At 40.4% G+C, this 17,581-nt stretch overlaps 1 protein-coding gene across 2 annotated transcripts; it reads right to left on the bottom strand.

Moving 5' to 3' along the window:
• Positions 1–1,704: 1,704 nt before the first annotated feature.
• tmem125 (transmembrane protein 125) lies at positions 1,705–17,480 on the bottom strand. Of its 2 annotated transcripts, XM_020702487.2 has the most exons (4): positions 17,220–17,480; positions 11,295–12,239; positions 8,755–8,896; positions 1,705–3,646 (listed from the first exon to the last, which is right to left on the bottom strand). In XM_020702487.2, exon 4 carries the CDS (start codon positions 3,227–3,229, stop codon positions 2,537–2,539), a length of 693 nt encoding a protein of 230 aa, XP_020558146.1. In that variant the 5' UTR covers positions 3,230–3,646; positions 8,755–8,896; positions 11,295–12,239; positions 17,220–17,480; the 3' UTR covers positions 1,705–2,536. The 2 variants fall into 2 exon arrangements, with proteins under 2 accessions (XP_020558146.1, XP_011472460.1); XM_011474158.3 differs by lacking the exon at positions 8,755–8,896.
• Positions 17,481–17,581: the final 101 nt, after the last annotated feature.

Genomic DNA, 17,581 nt, shown 5'->3' with positions numbered 1-17,581 from the left:
TTTCATAAAAAATTTTCCTAACTTAATTTTTACAGTTGAAATTAATTCAAAGTTGGGTCACTATTGATTATGAATCAATACACATTTACAAGTCTTTGTTTATTATTTTTGTAAATCCAGATATTTGTGGGTTGTTTTTTTTTTCTTAAAAACAAGCTTCAGTATTTATCACAGGATAAGTGTAATGTAAGGTTAGTATTTTATGTTATACATTTTCCTTTTTATTAGTTATATAATGCAGCAAAAAAGGGAAAATTTATGCCTACAACCATCAAGAAGTGGCTTCATACCTTAGTATATGTTCCCTTTTACGATAGTTTCTATGTAAGTTATTGCTTTTAAGATAACTCTTTAAATGTCCGCTTTGCATGATATCACTTCTATTCATTTACTAACAGGAGAACAGCTTAGCTTCACTGACATAATTTAGTTTTGAAGAAAAGCTGTTTTTTCTGCCTCATAAAGTGTTGTGTTGTCAGAAATGTGAAGAATTCTAGATGGCATGTCAACATCAGAAATGAAATTAATCGACAAAAATATACCATCTTTTTTTCCCCAACAGAAATGCTCTTTTTTCTGAAGTAAAACAAGTACCTGTAACTGTAAAAAATTATTGTAAGGTAAGCAGACAGTAAGACAGTGAAGGACAAAGTAGTAGTTCTGCTCATTTCAGACTGTATAAGATGTTAAGCCAAAGATTTTTTTTTTTCATTTGCCAACAGTAAACCTTGTGGGGCAACGAATCACAGATCTTTTCTTGGAAAACAGCCATTGCACCAGCTGGGCCACTGACATGTAAGTATTATTAGGAAAACTAATAAAAAAGTGTGTGGTCAAGGACATTAAGACACAAGTGACTTCTTGTAGAGGCTGGCAATGACATGTAGATAAAAATGATCTTGGTTACATCCACACCATTGACTGTATATGAGAACTGGACTTAGTGACCCCCCTTCGGTTCCATACAGGAAGTACCTGCTGGCTCCAAAAAGCCAAAATCCCATAGACCTCTATTAACCCTTGTGCTATCCTAGGCACTTTAACATTTGGAGTTGGGTCATCTAGACCCACTAGTCAGTGCGCTGAACCTATTTTCTTCAATGATTTGTGATCTTCACTGGTGTCCATGGATTACATGAAATCTTTCCGCCTTTATCTACCTTTGTCATGGTAGGGAGAACACGTCAATGTAAGGGTGGGGTGGGGTCATCTAAGATAGCACAAGGGTTATGAAATAAACAGCCATTACTCAGTCATTCTATTTGTCAGAATTACCACTCTTGCTCTGCTACATTTCTTGACATATTCTTACTAATCCTCATTTTTTTTTCTGTTGTGCAAATATTCAGGTTTTAAACTGACCAAACAGATGCCTCTTTAAGAGTATGGTTACACGTCAAACGTTCAAAGTGTTTAATTGACAAATTCTCCCAATTCTCAAGTAGTAGCGGTGTAGAGTTAATGGAAGCATTGACTTAGACTGACTTGGACCAATCACTGCTTACTGACTACGTCTGACTAACATGGCTTGACCATATCGTTCAAAAATTACGACTGTATTTATTGGCACTGGAAACAAGTCATCTTCTATGGTTAATGTCACACTCAGTCCAGTTCTCATTAACAGTCAATTATCCTAACCTACAATGATCAATACTATCCTTTGACCCTTCCGATTCTTAATAAGGACAAAGCTTGCTTTTGTGGGTTTGCCAAGGCTTTAATGAAAAAAATCGTCAATATGAAAACAAGATTTCTCCATTTGGCCTGGTTGCTTGTTTATGATTTCCACACAACGAGCGATCGCCTTACATAAGACCTTTAACGCAATTATATCAAAAACACAACTTAATACTGTTTCCAACATAATAAAGCACTGTGAAATTCACAGTCAACAATACGCTGCTGATCAACAAAAGGAACCAAACAATTTCTTCTAACATCCTGAATTATCCTGATAAGTATTTTGTCCAACAATCATGTTGTCTTTTTGCTGTCTGACAGAAAATCTCCGCTGTGTGTCAACACATGAACCTTCAGAGGGGGGGGAGGGGGGGCTTGTAATCATAAAGATAAAGATTTTTCTTTTTTTTTTGTATTAAGATGTGTGCTTCGAGGTCTTGTGACCTGATATTAATACATACTTTATTATGAATGTCTGCAAAAGAGAAGAACCTTTAAACAGTCCCATGATGGATCTGCTGGATCATTTTCAGTTGACACCCATCAACTGTTCTACATTGCTGCACATTGCAAATTAATCTAAACTTGTGCTTGTCGTTACTGAATATCACTTTTAACTTTTTTGGAACTTTCACACTGCTGCCCACACAAACACTCAAACTACCTTCTACCGCTCTCATAGAGTCCATTTTATGTCAACAGATTTTTTTCTTTTTGTTTCATGCATAGTATGACCACTCTGTGAGGCATGTTAGGTATAAATTTTGTTTAAGACATTGTTTTTTTTTAAATAACTGGGCATAATTAAGCTTAGCCGAGGTCAATATACACACAGCTCTAACAATACTGCAGCTCAAAGGAGATTAGCCAAGCTGGAGGTAGTCTCTCTGCGGGCGTGACGGTCCATGTGTCCTGACACCGTGAAAATGTTCAAAACTCGATCCACAAATCTTCGTCCATGCCTCGTCCTCTCGAGCAGGATCACCACGACTGAGTAAATCCCCACACCCACGACTGCTGCTCCCCCTCCAGCCAGCAAAACCAATCCTGAAATGTACATGTCATTAAGGGCTTGTCCTGGCTTTGGCATATGGTTAACCAGGGCCAGATGTAGGAGAACGCCTCCACAAATCAACAGCGACAGCCCAGTAATCAAAACCACCAGAAGGTCCGATAGGCCACCGCTCTTCAGCATGTCAATCCGCTGTCGGCTTCGAACGCAGTTCATGTCCTGCACAGCAGAGCTGAGCAGCTGTTTGAGGAGGACCCCCAGGGCGAGGAGGCACAGGGCTGTGCCCACGCCCAGCCGCCATTCACTCGACACACTGGTGGTGGTGGAGAGAAGGCCGACGCCGCCAAGCCCGCAGCCCAGGATCAAAAGCACAGCGATGCAGTAGCAGAGTAAAGATTTCCCAGGATCTCTGAACCACCACAGCTCCACCTGCTCCTCCAGGATGCTGTGCTGAATCTGGGCGGGGTTTGCCGGCCCACTGACATCCAACTCAGAGTCTCTGGCTCCTGGTGGGTAATTTTCCAGTTCTGGCATCCTCTTGCCCCCCTAAGCTGACCAAAGGTAGACAAATCCTCCTCAAAGACAACAAAAGTCACCCAAGTATCTCTGTTTTCCACAGCTTCCCAGATGATTGGACCAGTGAAAGATCCAGGTTGGTTTCAAAGAAGATACTTTAGTATTCTTATTTAACGTGGCTAGAGTTGGTGGCAGTCAAGCTTTTTTTCCTCTTCTTTTTCAGAGTGTACTAAAACACTTGACTGAGCCCAGTTTTTAGTGGCTCTGCACTGAAATAACGGGCTCCACAAAGTCAGAAATGTGGCTCCTGTGTGAGAGAAAATCTTTATAGCTCACACTCAATGGATACAAATTGTTCTTTCTGCATCGATATTCAAAGCAAAGAATCCCAGCAGCAGACTTTCCAGTTTGGCTCTCCGCTGTTGCAGCAGTCACCTGGAAGATAAGAAAGACATATTTAGCAGTGTAGGCTTATTTTCTCATGGGTGACCTCTCTGGCACTGGATCTGAGACGATTGTTAGCAAGCTGCAGTGACTGACTGCTACATTTATTCTGCCCCCAGAACAACAATAAATCACAGCAGATGAATAGATTTAGTGCTCCTAAAATTTCTTTTCCTCTAACCAGTTTAATATAATGACACCAGATGAGAACTTTGCACTGACAGTAAAATGAGCAAAAACCATTTTAGTTGAGCTATTGAGAGTCTCCAGATAAGCAATGCGTGTCTGCTCAGCACCTATCAAAACATCCAGACTTTAAGAGAGGATGTAGCTATTTCCACTTTCATTATAGAATGAAACAGGCATGAATTAAAAACGCACTCCAATGAAAATAGGGGATTTTGATGTTTTAATTTTTCTATTGATGGTGGCTTAAAATGGCATCTGAATATTTCTTTATTCAAATTGAATCAGGAGCAGATGAAAAAATGTTGTTGGATAGAGTTTGTAGCTTTGATGTCGACTCCATTCTGATGCATTCACCTGCAGATGATCCATGTACTTCTTTGTTTTTCTGGAAAGCTCAGATATTGCTCGCCATTTTTGTTGCACCAGTTAGGTTAGGTTGGGGCTGTGAGTTGCTGAAAGCTAGCCAAAGAGTGTTCAACAGATGGATGATGGGAAATGGGGACTGGGTTACTCCGTGCCAACAGTCCCACCCACAGCAGAATTTCTGATGAATTACTGCCGCTCTGCAGTAGCTATGTCCTAGAAAACCTGAAAATGGCATAATCATAATTAAAGACCACTGGGACTGCTTTTACAATAGATCATTGAATGATTAGAGTGGGACTAAGCACTTTTTCTGTTTGCATGTCTTGGTTTTAGTTGATCTCCGCTGGATGTTGTGTGTGTTTAGTTTTGTACCCCGTGCTTAGCTAGTGATTTTGATTGATCTGTGCTCTGGTAGACCTGGGGCCTCATTTATAAACGTTGCGTACGCACAAAAGAAGGCGTACGCCACTCTCTACGCAATAGTTGAGATTTATAAAAAGCATCCGCAAGCAATCTGACCCAGGCGTACGCACAAAAACGGTTGAAATGAGAAACGGCGACGCCGTCGGCAGATGGAAGAAACACGTGAAAGTGAAAATGACAATACTGCCTCTCAGAAATTACATGACGACTTCACAAAACAAGTCTTACAATTAACAGCCTACACGAAGACCCATTTGATCGATCAGCAGTGAAACAAATAAAAAAAAAATCAAACGAAAATTACAACAGAAATTCAAATGAACACTTATTTGCAAAAAGAAAAGTGAAATATGTTCTGCAATATTGGCATGTTGTGCAATTCATCCTCATAAATAATAGTTTACAGAACGAAATAATGTACAAAATTGATATTCTCGTCAATGTGTCCGTCTGGCGGAGCAGATATAGCTGCAATCAGACAGACAGATGGATAGATAGAGAGAGATGCATTAATTGTCCACTGGGGAAAGTTGTTTACATAGTAAAACATTTCTTCATAAGCTACAGAATTATGGTATTCATGCATATGCCTTTAGTTTGTTTTATTTTTGATAAAACATGTCTCAACCATTCAGAAAGCAACAAGAAATTACATTTGCGCTGAACAATTTCCCATTTCCACGTCGATTATTACCGACATCTGTAGCTTGTCAGATGTAATTAAATGGAAGGAAATAAAATTCCCCATCACAATGCGTAATGACGCACAATGGCTGATCTTGCGCTCTTAGAAGATGTGGCAAATGGAAGAATTCGGAGTGAACGCATCTCTAGACAGCAAGGAGACTTGCTGGCAAACGAGGACGAGTGGCTTATGACCCGGTTCCGACTTCCTCTGCGGGCTTTTGGGGGGGTGTCATCCGGTGCATCTGGTGCGTCGGCGTCCCCCTGCGCCTCAGTCACCACTCCACTAAGGGATTCCCCAATTCTTGCCGCCAGTCTCTCATCAAGAGGGGTCAGCTCCGGTGTCCCCCCACCCCCCCACCCCACCCGTGGCAGACACACTCTGGCGATGCAGCGCCAGACGTTTTTTTGCCTCGACTTTGATGTCCGACCATTTCTTTTTTATTTCGGCCACGGTCCGAGGTTGTGAGGCCACAGCATTACGGCGTCTGCCACTCACGTGGCTTTTTGGCATTAGTAATGCCCACACTGTGCCCTCCAAACAACATTATTCTCCTCTTTTCCACCTCGCCAACGATAACTTCTACTTCACATTGAGTGAAGTTACGTTTTTTTGATTTCCTCTCTGTGTTTGCCATGGTTTCGCAATCAATGAATATTCATTTGTGGGCGTTTCACGGACTATTTATGGGCAACTATGGGCGTGTCATGAAGCCGCAAAAGCTGTGCAGCATTTAGAATTCGTTGTGGTTTATTAAGGGAAAGATGCGTAGGATGTGCGTGCGCACGGTTTTATAAATCCGAATATTTCTGTGCGTACGCACGTCCTATGTTTCATCCGTACGCCACTTCTGACGCAAATCCTACGCAAAGTTTTATAAATGAGGCCCCAGATCTTTAGTTTCCTGCATCTCCGTCCATCTGGAGTTCAAGTCAACTATGAAAATACGGAACACTAAGAATGTGGTTGGTGGGAAAGAAAATAAAAGATGACAACAATAATGGATTAATTTTTACATAAAAACTCTTGTCACATTTTTCAGGCCTATAATTTGTGAGCTTCTCAACTTCCAACCACAGCCTCCAACAAAAATAAAATTGAATAGAAATTCACATGCATCATTTATTGTTGTTTCATAATTTTATGAATTTAACTACTGTTTTATTCTTGTAATTCTGTTATATTTTTTCTCTACTTGTACGGGAATCTTGGGTGCCCATAAGGGTGCTGTATAAATAAAATGTATAATTAATATTATTATGGATTGCCAACAAAATAAAATGATATGGTGTTATTTCTTTTAGAATTCCAATCCAAGCACACACTAAGATTTGAACAATTTCACTGAAATTAAGGCTATTGAAGTTGTATATTTATATATATATATATATATATATATATATATACATTTTTTTCTTTTTTTTTTCTAATCCCTTAGAATCATGGGTTTGTTTAAAAGAGAGGATCTCTAAAGCTGTTCAACTTTTTAGTTAACCTTATAGTCAAAATGCATGATGGAAAAGATTTTCCGACAGTTTGTCCCTAATTACAAACTTGCATGTGCAGTTCTCTTGTTTCCACCCTGGTAACGTGGTGAGGCGGTGGCTTTTTAAAAAGAAGCATCAGCTGTCAGTACAACAAACCATACCTATCTAAGCACACGTGCAGCAAATCCAGCAGCTAATGCACAAATGCAAATTGTTTTTTAATCCTTCACAACAAACACCCACACAAACACACCTGATCCCACTTTCTGTGTTTCAGTTAATCATCATTGTCCTCCCCTGGTGGTTCATTAATATCCTATATCTGATGTTTTATCACGTATCAGGTAAAGTCTCATTATATGGCCCCTCTCGCTTTTCTTTACCTCAGCATTTTTGGTGTCGGCAGCACAGTTTGTAAACTCATCACTCCCCCTGAACACTCATGTTAATATATTCAGCACGTACTCACACACACACATGCACTCAAACAAATATTCTTGACGTTGGGGCAGCAGGCGGCTTCTCTTTAAAACTTGTTATTGACTGGATTCCTATCACAGCCAGCATGAGCTCCAACAGATGCTGACAGGAGTCATGGTTCATTCTCTCCAACCAACCAGCAAAGTAACGCTGATCGAACCTAAAGATCCTTTTGCGGTTCTGAATCACTTTATTTCCCTCCATATAACTTGTCATGTCAAATAAAATGAAAATGTAAAGATGTAACTATTCATTTTCAACAATTCAATTCATATAATAATTTGTGGTTGCTGATATGAATTATTGTCGACATTGTTTCATTTTGAACAACCTGATTTGATCCGATTCGCTGACCTGAAATGGATCCAGGACATCTTTAGCCAGAAATTCCGTTTGACTCAGTGATAAATACCTGGTATGGAACAATGCAGGTGACGTTTTCCTAATTCCTCGTATTTCTATAATTAAGTGTAAGTTAAACATGCTTATAAACAAATAAGTAAATAAGAATTAATGGCAAATCCATTTACATTTTCAAGTTCAGTCCACTGTTTTTTTTTCCACATGAAATATTCCAGACAGAGCATTATTAGAACATCATGCCACACTGTATGATCTCATGACTTTGCAAATGTGACTTATCTGCTGTGATGACACTGTCATTTTTATGTTTTAGTGAAATAAACCTTCTGTGCCTCAACCTAAATGATATTTTCCAAGATTTATATAATTCATTTATTTAATTTTGCAACAATTTTATAACGATATAGGTTGATTTAATTAACAGCTTGCCTCAGACAGATCGATCTGATTAATCAATTAGGATTGATATAGTCGGATAATCGTTACACCATTACAAAAATAGGTTATTTCGGGCTTGGAAAACGCTCAACTGAGACTGTTTCTTGGCGCATGCAGGTGTGATCTCTCAGAAAAGTAGAGCAGCACCGCCCTGACTTAGGGTTATGGGGCGAACGCACAAGGAGTCAAAAGAAGAGGGAGGTAATTACAGCGGAGGAGGGGGAGGGTGTTTATTGGCAACATGCAGCGTACGTGTGTACTCACCCAGTGTTTACAAGAGTCGCAGATGTATAAAGGATGCACAGATTTATTTTTTTATGTGTGGTGTGGTGCATGTCTCTCACAAAACTAAGGAGATGAAGAGGTGTGAGTCACTAATTAATCTCATCAAGTTTGAGCCCACAGTCAATGACAGGTACACCCAACAGAAATAGCACTGTGAATGAAGTGTGTGTGTGTTTTTTTGGTGTCAGTTTGGACTTTTACAGAAATTTTAGAATCACTTTATTTATTTAGAATGTAGTATGAAATGTTTTTTTGTTTTGTTTTTCTGTTTTGCACAAGTCTCCCAGATTCGTGAAACATCCAGAGGATCGAATTAGAGGCAGTGGCACACAACAGAGATCATCAGATGAAATCGAACTCTTAATGGCACAGCTTCATCTTACTTCTTGTTGTGTTTGTCGCTCTGATCTTCAGATGCATTTCCAGAGACAGAGGCGCTGGACTGTGTCTGCCCCTCCGCCTGCATGACTTCTTTGACCTCTAAACTCTGTCATTTTGTCCATGTTGTGTTGGCTCCATAAATATCTGTTGAAAAGCATTAACTCAATGCTTCGCTCTCCACTGAGCATCTTTTACAGAACTCATAGTGAGACAATTTAGACAAAACACGCTTTCCCCAATAAAAGCTCATCCTGGAGTGCATTCATTGTATAAAGTCCACAGGTTCATCTAAATAAATTTTTTCCCCCATCTCATCAGTCAATGCAGAGCATCATCTCTAAAGTATCGGCAAAGTGAAACATGATAAAAACAGAGATGTCATGTTTAAGAGTTTGAACCTAGAGGAAGGTAAAAAAATAAATAAAAAAAATACACTGGTACCCATAGTTTTTTTTAGGTAGCAGATAAAGTCTCATGAGGATGCATGGTGGAGCAGTGGTTAGCGCTCCTGCCTCACTGCATGATAGCCTTGGTTCAAATCCCAACTGAGACTTTTCTGTGGGGCGTTTGCATGTTCTTCCCATGCATGGGTTCTCTGTAGGCCCTCTGACTTCCTCCCACAGTCCAACATCATGGTTAATTGGTTACTCTAAACTGTCCTATGTGCGTATGTAAGTGCATGGCCCTGCGGCAGACTGGAGACCTGTTCAGAGTGTACCCCACCTGCCTTTTCCAGTAGCTGGGTTGGCTTCTGTAGCCCAAATACCCCAAATAGGATTCAGTGGAAGAAGGATGGATGTAGCCTTTGTTAGGATCCAAACACCATAACAACCTTGATACATTTACATGTCGATAACTACCATATTCTTTTTGTGTGTGCATAGTTTGGCTAGGGGTGCGACTTATGCTCAAAAGTGACATATGTGATTTTTTAAATAATCTCACATTTGTTTTGTTTTCTAATAACAACTGGTTGCCCTTTAGTGGTTGTTTCCTGCTAACAATCACTAGAGGGCTCTGCAGGTGTGTGTATCAGTCTTAGCTACTGGCAGCACAGGACAAAAAAAAAACATGGAGGAGAATCTGATCGTTCTCCTCCTGAAACTGACATTTTGCTTATTTGCTTTAAAACATTATTATTCTTGTTTTTCATTTTTCCCTCCTTGGACTAATGTGGGACAGCAAGTCATCAAACTGGATAACAGAGACACAGAAGTACCGCTGAAAGCGCCGTCATGCAGACACTGGCTCCTGCGGTAGAAGGTAACCCTCACTTAAAAAAATAAACTGAACGATCCCATGAACCCAGACATGGAGATGTGATTACCGATGTTTTTGTAAAACCCCTTAAAAAAGAATTAAACCTGATCTTTCAACATCATCCATGTCTTCTGCACATTGTAAATGAGATAAACAAACAATGCTTTGAAGTAGCGATAAGGCTGAATAACTTTTTGGGCACATAATCATGTAGTCCACTTAATACAGCATCACCTCTTGGTGGAAAAAACACTGAGGAATATTTTTCAAATAATTTGAAGTACATTGGAAGTTTGAGGGGTTAAAAAAAACACAAAACATTAATCTCAGATTAAAAAGAAAATTTGCTTGTATTCTAATCCCTACAACCTGTAAATAAAATTGATGGAAAAATAAGAAAAAGTGGCATGACTACTGCCTTTAGATCAACAAAATAGAAAGGTATTTTGCAGTGTTTGTACAAAATGAAGTATATGATTTCCAATTAGACACTGTGAAACCTCAAATGCAGTCCGACAGCCACAACTCGGCTATAAGAGGCCGATAATGTGGAGTCTGAGCTGAAATAAAAATCAAGCAATGTCTTCATATATATGCCCTGTTATATATTCAACATCGATTGTTGACAGCATTAAAAAAAGTTTTCAAAAAAGGCAAATAAAATAGCAATAAAAGCTTATTACTGCTGATTTCGGCAGAAAAGTGTTACAAAAATCGACTTGCATTCCTTCTCTTGAGCTGACAATCCCTCTTCTGCTGTAGGTTTTACAATCAGACTGACAGTAATCATGTTACAAGAACAGAGATAGTCTTTTTCTTTAAAGGAAAAAACTTCTCAATCTCTTTTAAGTGACAAAAAAAATTGGATAACAGAGCATTTATGATGAAAACGCCCAAACACAATGTAACTGCAAATCTCTAACACAGTCTCCTTTCCATCTCCCTTTTTTTTTTACCGGCCTACGCCTGCAAGGTCACTAGAGGAGCTGTGCTTCAGAGTAAAAAATTGTATACCACACTCCAATTACCCAGGAAGCTTTGGGACGCTGGTATTCCCCCCTCTGATATGTTGGCCGGCTGAATTCATTACACCTGCTATTAGTGGCTCATTTTAGCATTGATGCTTGGATCTTTTTCAATTGTTTTTCTGGCATTATGTGCTAGTTGGGAAGCTGATCTGGATTTAAAAAAAATAAAAAAAGAAAGGAGTCTATGGGAAGGCAGAAGGCAAGCAGGTAACAAACAATGAGAACTAACAAACAGGAAAAGTGTAGAAGCTTACCATAGGTGCTCCCAAAGGCAGATTGACGGAAGTTTGTTTTGCTTTTTAGGAAGTTCTGCTTGTTCTTTTCTTGGGAAACAGAATACCCTTGTCTGCTGGCTTGCTCTTGGTTGGGCCACTCCAACTTTCACCAAATTATTTAGATCACTGATCAAGGAAAATGTCTGAAAGATGTGCTCTGAATGAAAATTCAACTCAAGTTTTCCTTTTTCTGTGTTTGTGATACTCAGATTATTATGTTCACATCTTGTCTTTGAGGGAAAAAAAAAATACACAGACTGAGATGTCTGACGGACAATCAAAGGGGGGGGACCATGAGGTCCTTCTGTTCCCGCCCGCTGCGCTTCCTGCCGCGCGTGGTTTTATCCGATAGCCTCGTCTGCGGATGAAGTGGCATCCAGGAGTTTGTCGGATGTGTTGCCGTGGCGACGGAGCAACGGTCTACTTCCCCCCCCCCCCCCCCCGTGCCTCTCCCTTCGCACTTGCGCTTACTCCCCTCTCCTCCAGTCAGGCGCTGATTCTCTTGGCGTCCCCGTGGGCGAGGAGAGGGGTCAGGGTTGGCTCCATCTGTCTATGTGATGGGCACTGAAGCCAAGCACTACAGGGGATGGAGGGAGAGGAAAGAAGACTCGCGTGGAGTGGGAGAATAGCGGATGTTTCTGACTTGTCATGTGGGACTCCGAATTGTGCTGAACTAAAGATGAGGAAGGGGCAAAGTAATGAAGGACCAGGATAAGGGAGTGGTGGGATGAAGGGGAGGAGGATGACGGATAGAGCTCAGATTTAAGCACTCTTCCTGGTCTGGCAGTTGTGGCTGGCAAACAGAAACGGTAAGCTGGATGTCTCTTTCTGTCACAATGGACAGTCAAGGCACTTGGGGAGAAACAGCCCTGGGACAATAGAAGAGTCGATGTACTTGCTTTGTCATGGATCACAAGGAAAAATCTAAGAGAAGGAGAAAAAACACAAAGATTTTTTTTTTAGATCTTATGTTTGATTTTTTGTTTTTGTTTTTGTAACATGCTTTATATTTATTCCTTCCCTATAATTTTCTTTAACATACAATGAATCATGTTTTTTTTTGAAGTATCAGAGTTATTAAAGAGCCACGTCAATGAAAATCTTGTTTTTGGGGTTTATTAACATGTTTTTGTAGTTTTATTCTGATGATGGAGGACATTTATCAAAATAATTTAGCTTAAAGTTCCATTTCTGAGTATTTCTTTGATTAAATTGTGAATTAGGAGCAGACAAATAATGCAGTTGGAAAGAATGCAAATTTGTGACGGAGAAAATAAGCTGGGCGGACCACAAGCTCCCTGCTCTGCTCCAATCAGATGCATTACTTGCAGACAAATATATGCATATATGTCTTTCTTGACATTTTTGTTGCACCTGTAATGTTAGCTAGCGGGAGAGGGTGTGAACAGATGGATGATGGGGAAGTGAGGTGAGTTTACTCCACACCAACCTACCCACATTTCAGGGGTGATTGTTTTTTTAAATGAACTTATGCCGCTCTGCAGAAACTATCCCCAAGAAAACATCACACGTTTTTTGTTTTTTTGGCTAAAATGGCATCATTATAATTAAAAGACCACGGGGAACATTTTAGAATAGATCAAATGATGATCAGAGTAGAACATTAAAGGTCAAAATCCCAAACTACAGATTTGTCCTCAGCAGTCACAATCAAAATAAGGAGCTATTCCAACCCATGAGCAACACTTTTTTTGTGGTGATATCATTTATCTGGAGGTTGTGTGGCTCTGAAGACAGTTGTATTGCTCATTTTGTTGGTTTAATTTACATTAAATTATTTCTAACCACAAGATCCTTTGTGTGGTCTCTGATGTTAAGTGCAGACTGGACTTAATATGCAAAGCTACAAAAAAAATTCTTTAGAAGTTATAGTTTTTTGAGAAACAACAATGCTGGTGGATCTTTTCTCTAAACAGGGTCAGTCGATAAATTGGAATCTATTGTGGGGTTTTTTAACATTAACATTTAACATTAAGCTGATGGCATGACTACACATTCTCCCATCTTTAAATGCATGTGGGACCAGATCCTTGTCAATTCAGGAGTTCTGAATCACTCGTTTGTATCTCTACTTTTGAACGGCACAGTTCAGTTTGGTTCAGAACGATGTGCCTTTAGAACAACATGACTCACACTTTTCAGCACCAAGTGTGCAGGTCGGATTACAGTAGCTGTGTCAGCTATGCAGCGAGTGGGGCATGGTGTCTGCATGACCCTGTGTGGCCTGCCAATACGTTCAACAAGAACACAAACAGGCTTAAGAACAACAGGGGGGAACATTCGGCACTTCCTGTCTGCTTCTCATGTGTTTTCCCACGCTGCACTGTCATGAAGATCCCCCATTAGTCAACCACTTACTGAACTTCAGTGTCTTTCTCCCCTGAGGCATGTTGCATCTCAACTAGGGCTGTCAAAAATCATTGACGCTAATATAGTATTGTCAACGCATTATTATTTTGTTTGGTTGTTTTTTTTTGGGTCATTTCAGTTTTTAAACGTGCATCCAGTCGGTTGTTTACATCGGACAAGCACAGGACATGCAGGTAGCAAAAGGTTCTTCTTCTTTTCACAGCTCTGTTCCAAAAAATGTATTTCTAGGATTCATTTTTATCCGACCGTACACAAACCGCAATTGTTAATGTCTCCTTCATGATCATCGCGCCACCCACATGCATGTCACTACTCAATCCAAGTCCCTGATTGGTCACAGTGCTGCAATTCAGAGTGAAAAAGTACAACCGGTTGAACTGTCAGCGCGCAATCAATGAACGCCCGATATATACATGGAGCTCGCAACCGAAATTAAAAACTTGCGTACCGACCCGCGATCATGGATGTTTTGGACGCAGAAGCTCGAAATTCTGTTCTGAGCCATTGGTGGCAGACTGGGGAGGAGCCAGTGCACACCAGAGATGGCTGCAAGGCGTACACAGAGCATCCTTAACGTGTTTCTAAAAGGAATGAGACCTCTGTCAGTGGTTGAAGAGGAAAGATTTAAAGACATGATGAAGGGGGGGGGGGGGGGGGGGGGGGCTGGCTGCACCCTGGCTACCACTTAATCATTTTTGCTAACTAATGAAGGAAAAGTTTTCGTAAAATATTTTACTGTTCACTAATTGCAATACAGTAAAAACTTGGTACAAAAAATATTTTTTGCTTACTATTTTTTTGGGATGTTTAGACAATGAATAAGTGCGGTGATCAGCAACCCTAACATAAGTGAGGATGAAGAAAGATGATTCATTTTAATCTAATAGATCTTTCAGGCAATCTTTTTTCAACGAACCACCCCCTAAATGATTCACAGAGCAGCTAATGTGGCTGCTGACTCTCAATCTTAAGGGTCGCGGAAATAATTACAGGTTTTAATGCATCCTTCACCAATAATTTCCATTATTCAGTATCTTTATGTCTCCCCTCTCGAGCACATTTCTTATCTTAAGATGCAACATCATCCCCAACCAGCCCCGTCCAGCCAGGACCTTTCCCCTGATACTTTTGTCCACACACGTTCATCTCCATCTGCTTTCTCTCTTACCATCCCCTTATCTCTGCTTCTAGACGGACCTTTTCTACAACATTTCTCATCTGCTCCCCTGTCTCACCAGCAGGCCTCCTTTACGTGGCCACATTTTGATCTCACGTCTGTTGGTCGCCGCAATAGAGCCTTGCATAAAAAGGGCCGAGATCACTGCATCTTAGCATCATCCCCTCCGCTGACTCAAATGCCCTTGCAGCATAATGTATGCAAACACCTGTTTTCAAGATGAAGTGACTTAAAAATGCAAAATGCAGCCTGTGTCTACAATAAAAAAAAAAAAATCAAGACTTGTGCACATGTGCTTATTTGGATTTTTCTGCATTGTGGCAGCTATTTAAAAATCCCAAACTGTAGATTTGATTTATTCTTCTACCTGAACACTGGAAGCCAATCAAATGAGTCAAATAAGTAAAAAGTATAAACGATATTTTTGACACCAAATCTTTTGCAAGCAGTAAATGGTAGGTTATATTAAAGTGTGTTCATGTTTTGATTATGTAACTGTAAAATAAAGGGGTAATTTTTCACACACACACATGCACATACACTTACACACACGCACACACACACACAAAGCGGGAATAGCCTCTGGTAAGTCAGTTTCTTTTGGTTGTGCACAGCTGCAAAATTAAAACACTAATCCAATCACCAGTTAACACGCTGGTTCCCTTCTGCTTCACTCCTGCTGACAAGAGGGAACAAATCTTAACTCTTTTCCCTCTTATGTTCTTTTTTTTATTCTTTAACAGATTTTAAAGCAGAACTTTGATAAATTTTGGATGTGTAATAATAAAAATGTTGTGTTTTTCCCCCCAAAAAACTCACAAACAAATTTTCCTATGGAAATATGTTTTAAGAAGATGAGATTGAGGTCAAAAATAGGGGTGGGGGGGGTAATGTTGTTTCTTTAAAGTGCTATCAGTGTGACGAGTCATTTTGCTATGATTAACTAAAGATCAGCTGAACCTTCAATGGTTGGGAGCAGCAGGTATGACCTGATAACAGTGAGAAGATGTGATAACAGCACCAACTTCCTTCTTAGAGAGTAACTACAAGGGACGATTTAAACCTTTTTATTTGCAACATCTGGTGACCAAAAAAAACGTAAACTACAAAGTCGGAGTAAAACTTTTATTTTTCAATCAGACACTTTTCGTTATTTGGGTTTTTCTAACTGAGATGAATTCAAATGGACTAAAATCTGTTTATTTCTGAGAGCAAACAATCTTTCTAAAAGTTGCTTTGCAGGATAATTCATGTGTCAGCTGCTCCAGATGACACCCGACATCTGTTTGGTGCAGAAAAAAGGGCCCCCAAACTTCTGAGATGCTCTTCCACCACTCTCACAGATTCCTGCACATAAAACACTTGCACAACTCCACCCCAGCTACACACACTTTTCTTCCTTTGCTGTTGTCTTCAGGCACTTTTTTTTAATGAGATCTATCACATGTTTGTTTTCAGCCTGACTTGTTTGTAGGTGTTGGATTTCCTCTTAGCAGATCTTGAAAGTGTTCGGACTTTAATGAGAGCACCAGCATGTCATCTACTTCCAATCCCCTGTCACTATTCATCTGTGGCACATTATGGCAGATCCACGTGTGAGCAGCATATTGATCGCCGCCAATTTCACTATTGAACACAGCTTCAGCAACACTTCCTTTATGTGTGTTGGTATGGATTTTCCACGATGCAGCATGGATTGATATGACAGCAGAGTGGTGAACTGCGGGTTTCAGTGTAGGAGCATTTCCTGGAGGAGTGAAGAGCCTTGGACGGGTGCAAAGGTCAGGGTGGAACACCATGACAAACATATTCACTTCCTTGTTTTTTTATGTGAGAAAAACAGATTATCCACTCCTATTAGAAATTCCACTCATTCTGCTTAGACTATAACAACAAAAACATAAAAGTCCCTGCAGGTATGTTTCTTTGTAAACAACTTTTATAAAAGAAAAAAATGTATATGAGCTTTGTTAGATAAGTTCCTGATTTATTACATGGAACTCGGTTTACCTGGTAGGTGAAAACTGAAGGTATTTCCAAAACAGAAACTCAGTCCTCTGGATGACCAAAGAAGTTAACATTTTTAGATTAAGATTAAGTAAATATCATATGGGGACTAAAATGAGTAGTTCATAGTTCATTTTTGCTTTGATTATTAGGTTACATAAATGCAAATAAAACATATTTATGTTTTTTTAAGTGAGAATCATTTTTAATAACTTTAAAAGACACATTTTAGTTTAAACTCTTGGCTTTAAAGGCTGAGATTTTTGACACTCTTGCTCTAAGTTGTTCTAGGGGCAGCTCTATTCTTTTGTATTTTTATTCTTTCTTACCTGCGCGCTCATCCGCTCAGTCTGGATCCGTCGTATCCCCGCTCTGCTCCGTTTCATTTTATTCCTCGGAAGCGCGCGTCTTGAACGCGCCGTCTCCGCCTTTGGGGTCTCGACGGTCGGAGCGCTGCGGATGGATCCGGCGGATGCGCTCTGGTTCTCGGCTCAGCTCTGTCCGCAGCTCCCCGGTCTGCGCGCGCTCTCTTCCTCCTCGGCCGCCGGACGTCCCCACTTTAATGCAGGTGCGGCCGCTCGGCGGCGGTGGCGGCGGCGGGGGGAGGCGCCTGAGACGGGGGAGGGGGTGGAGTGTCAGCGGGGTGTCCACCAAAACACGTTTGTGCTGAGAGCTTTAATGAACACAACGC

This window comes from Oryzias latipes, chromosome 4, assembly GCF_002234675.1.
Source record: "Oryzias latipes chromosome 4, ASM223467v1".
Taxonomy (NCBI): domain Eukaryota; kingdom Metazoa; phylum Chordata; class Actinopteri; order Beloniformes; family Adrianichthyidae; genus Oryzias; species Oryzias latipes.
This window is presented reverse-complemented; position numbering and strand designations above follow the sequence as displayed.

Bases quoted from the DNA above. Each gene is read 5' to 3' on its own strand.
- tmem125 (XM_020702487.2), bottom strand. From the start codon at position 3,229: ATGCCAGAACTGGAAAATTACCCACCAGGAGCCAGAGACTCTGAGTTG.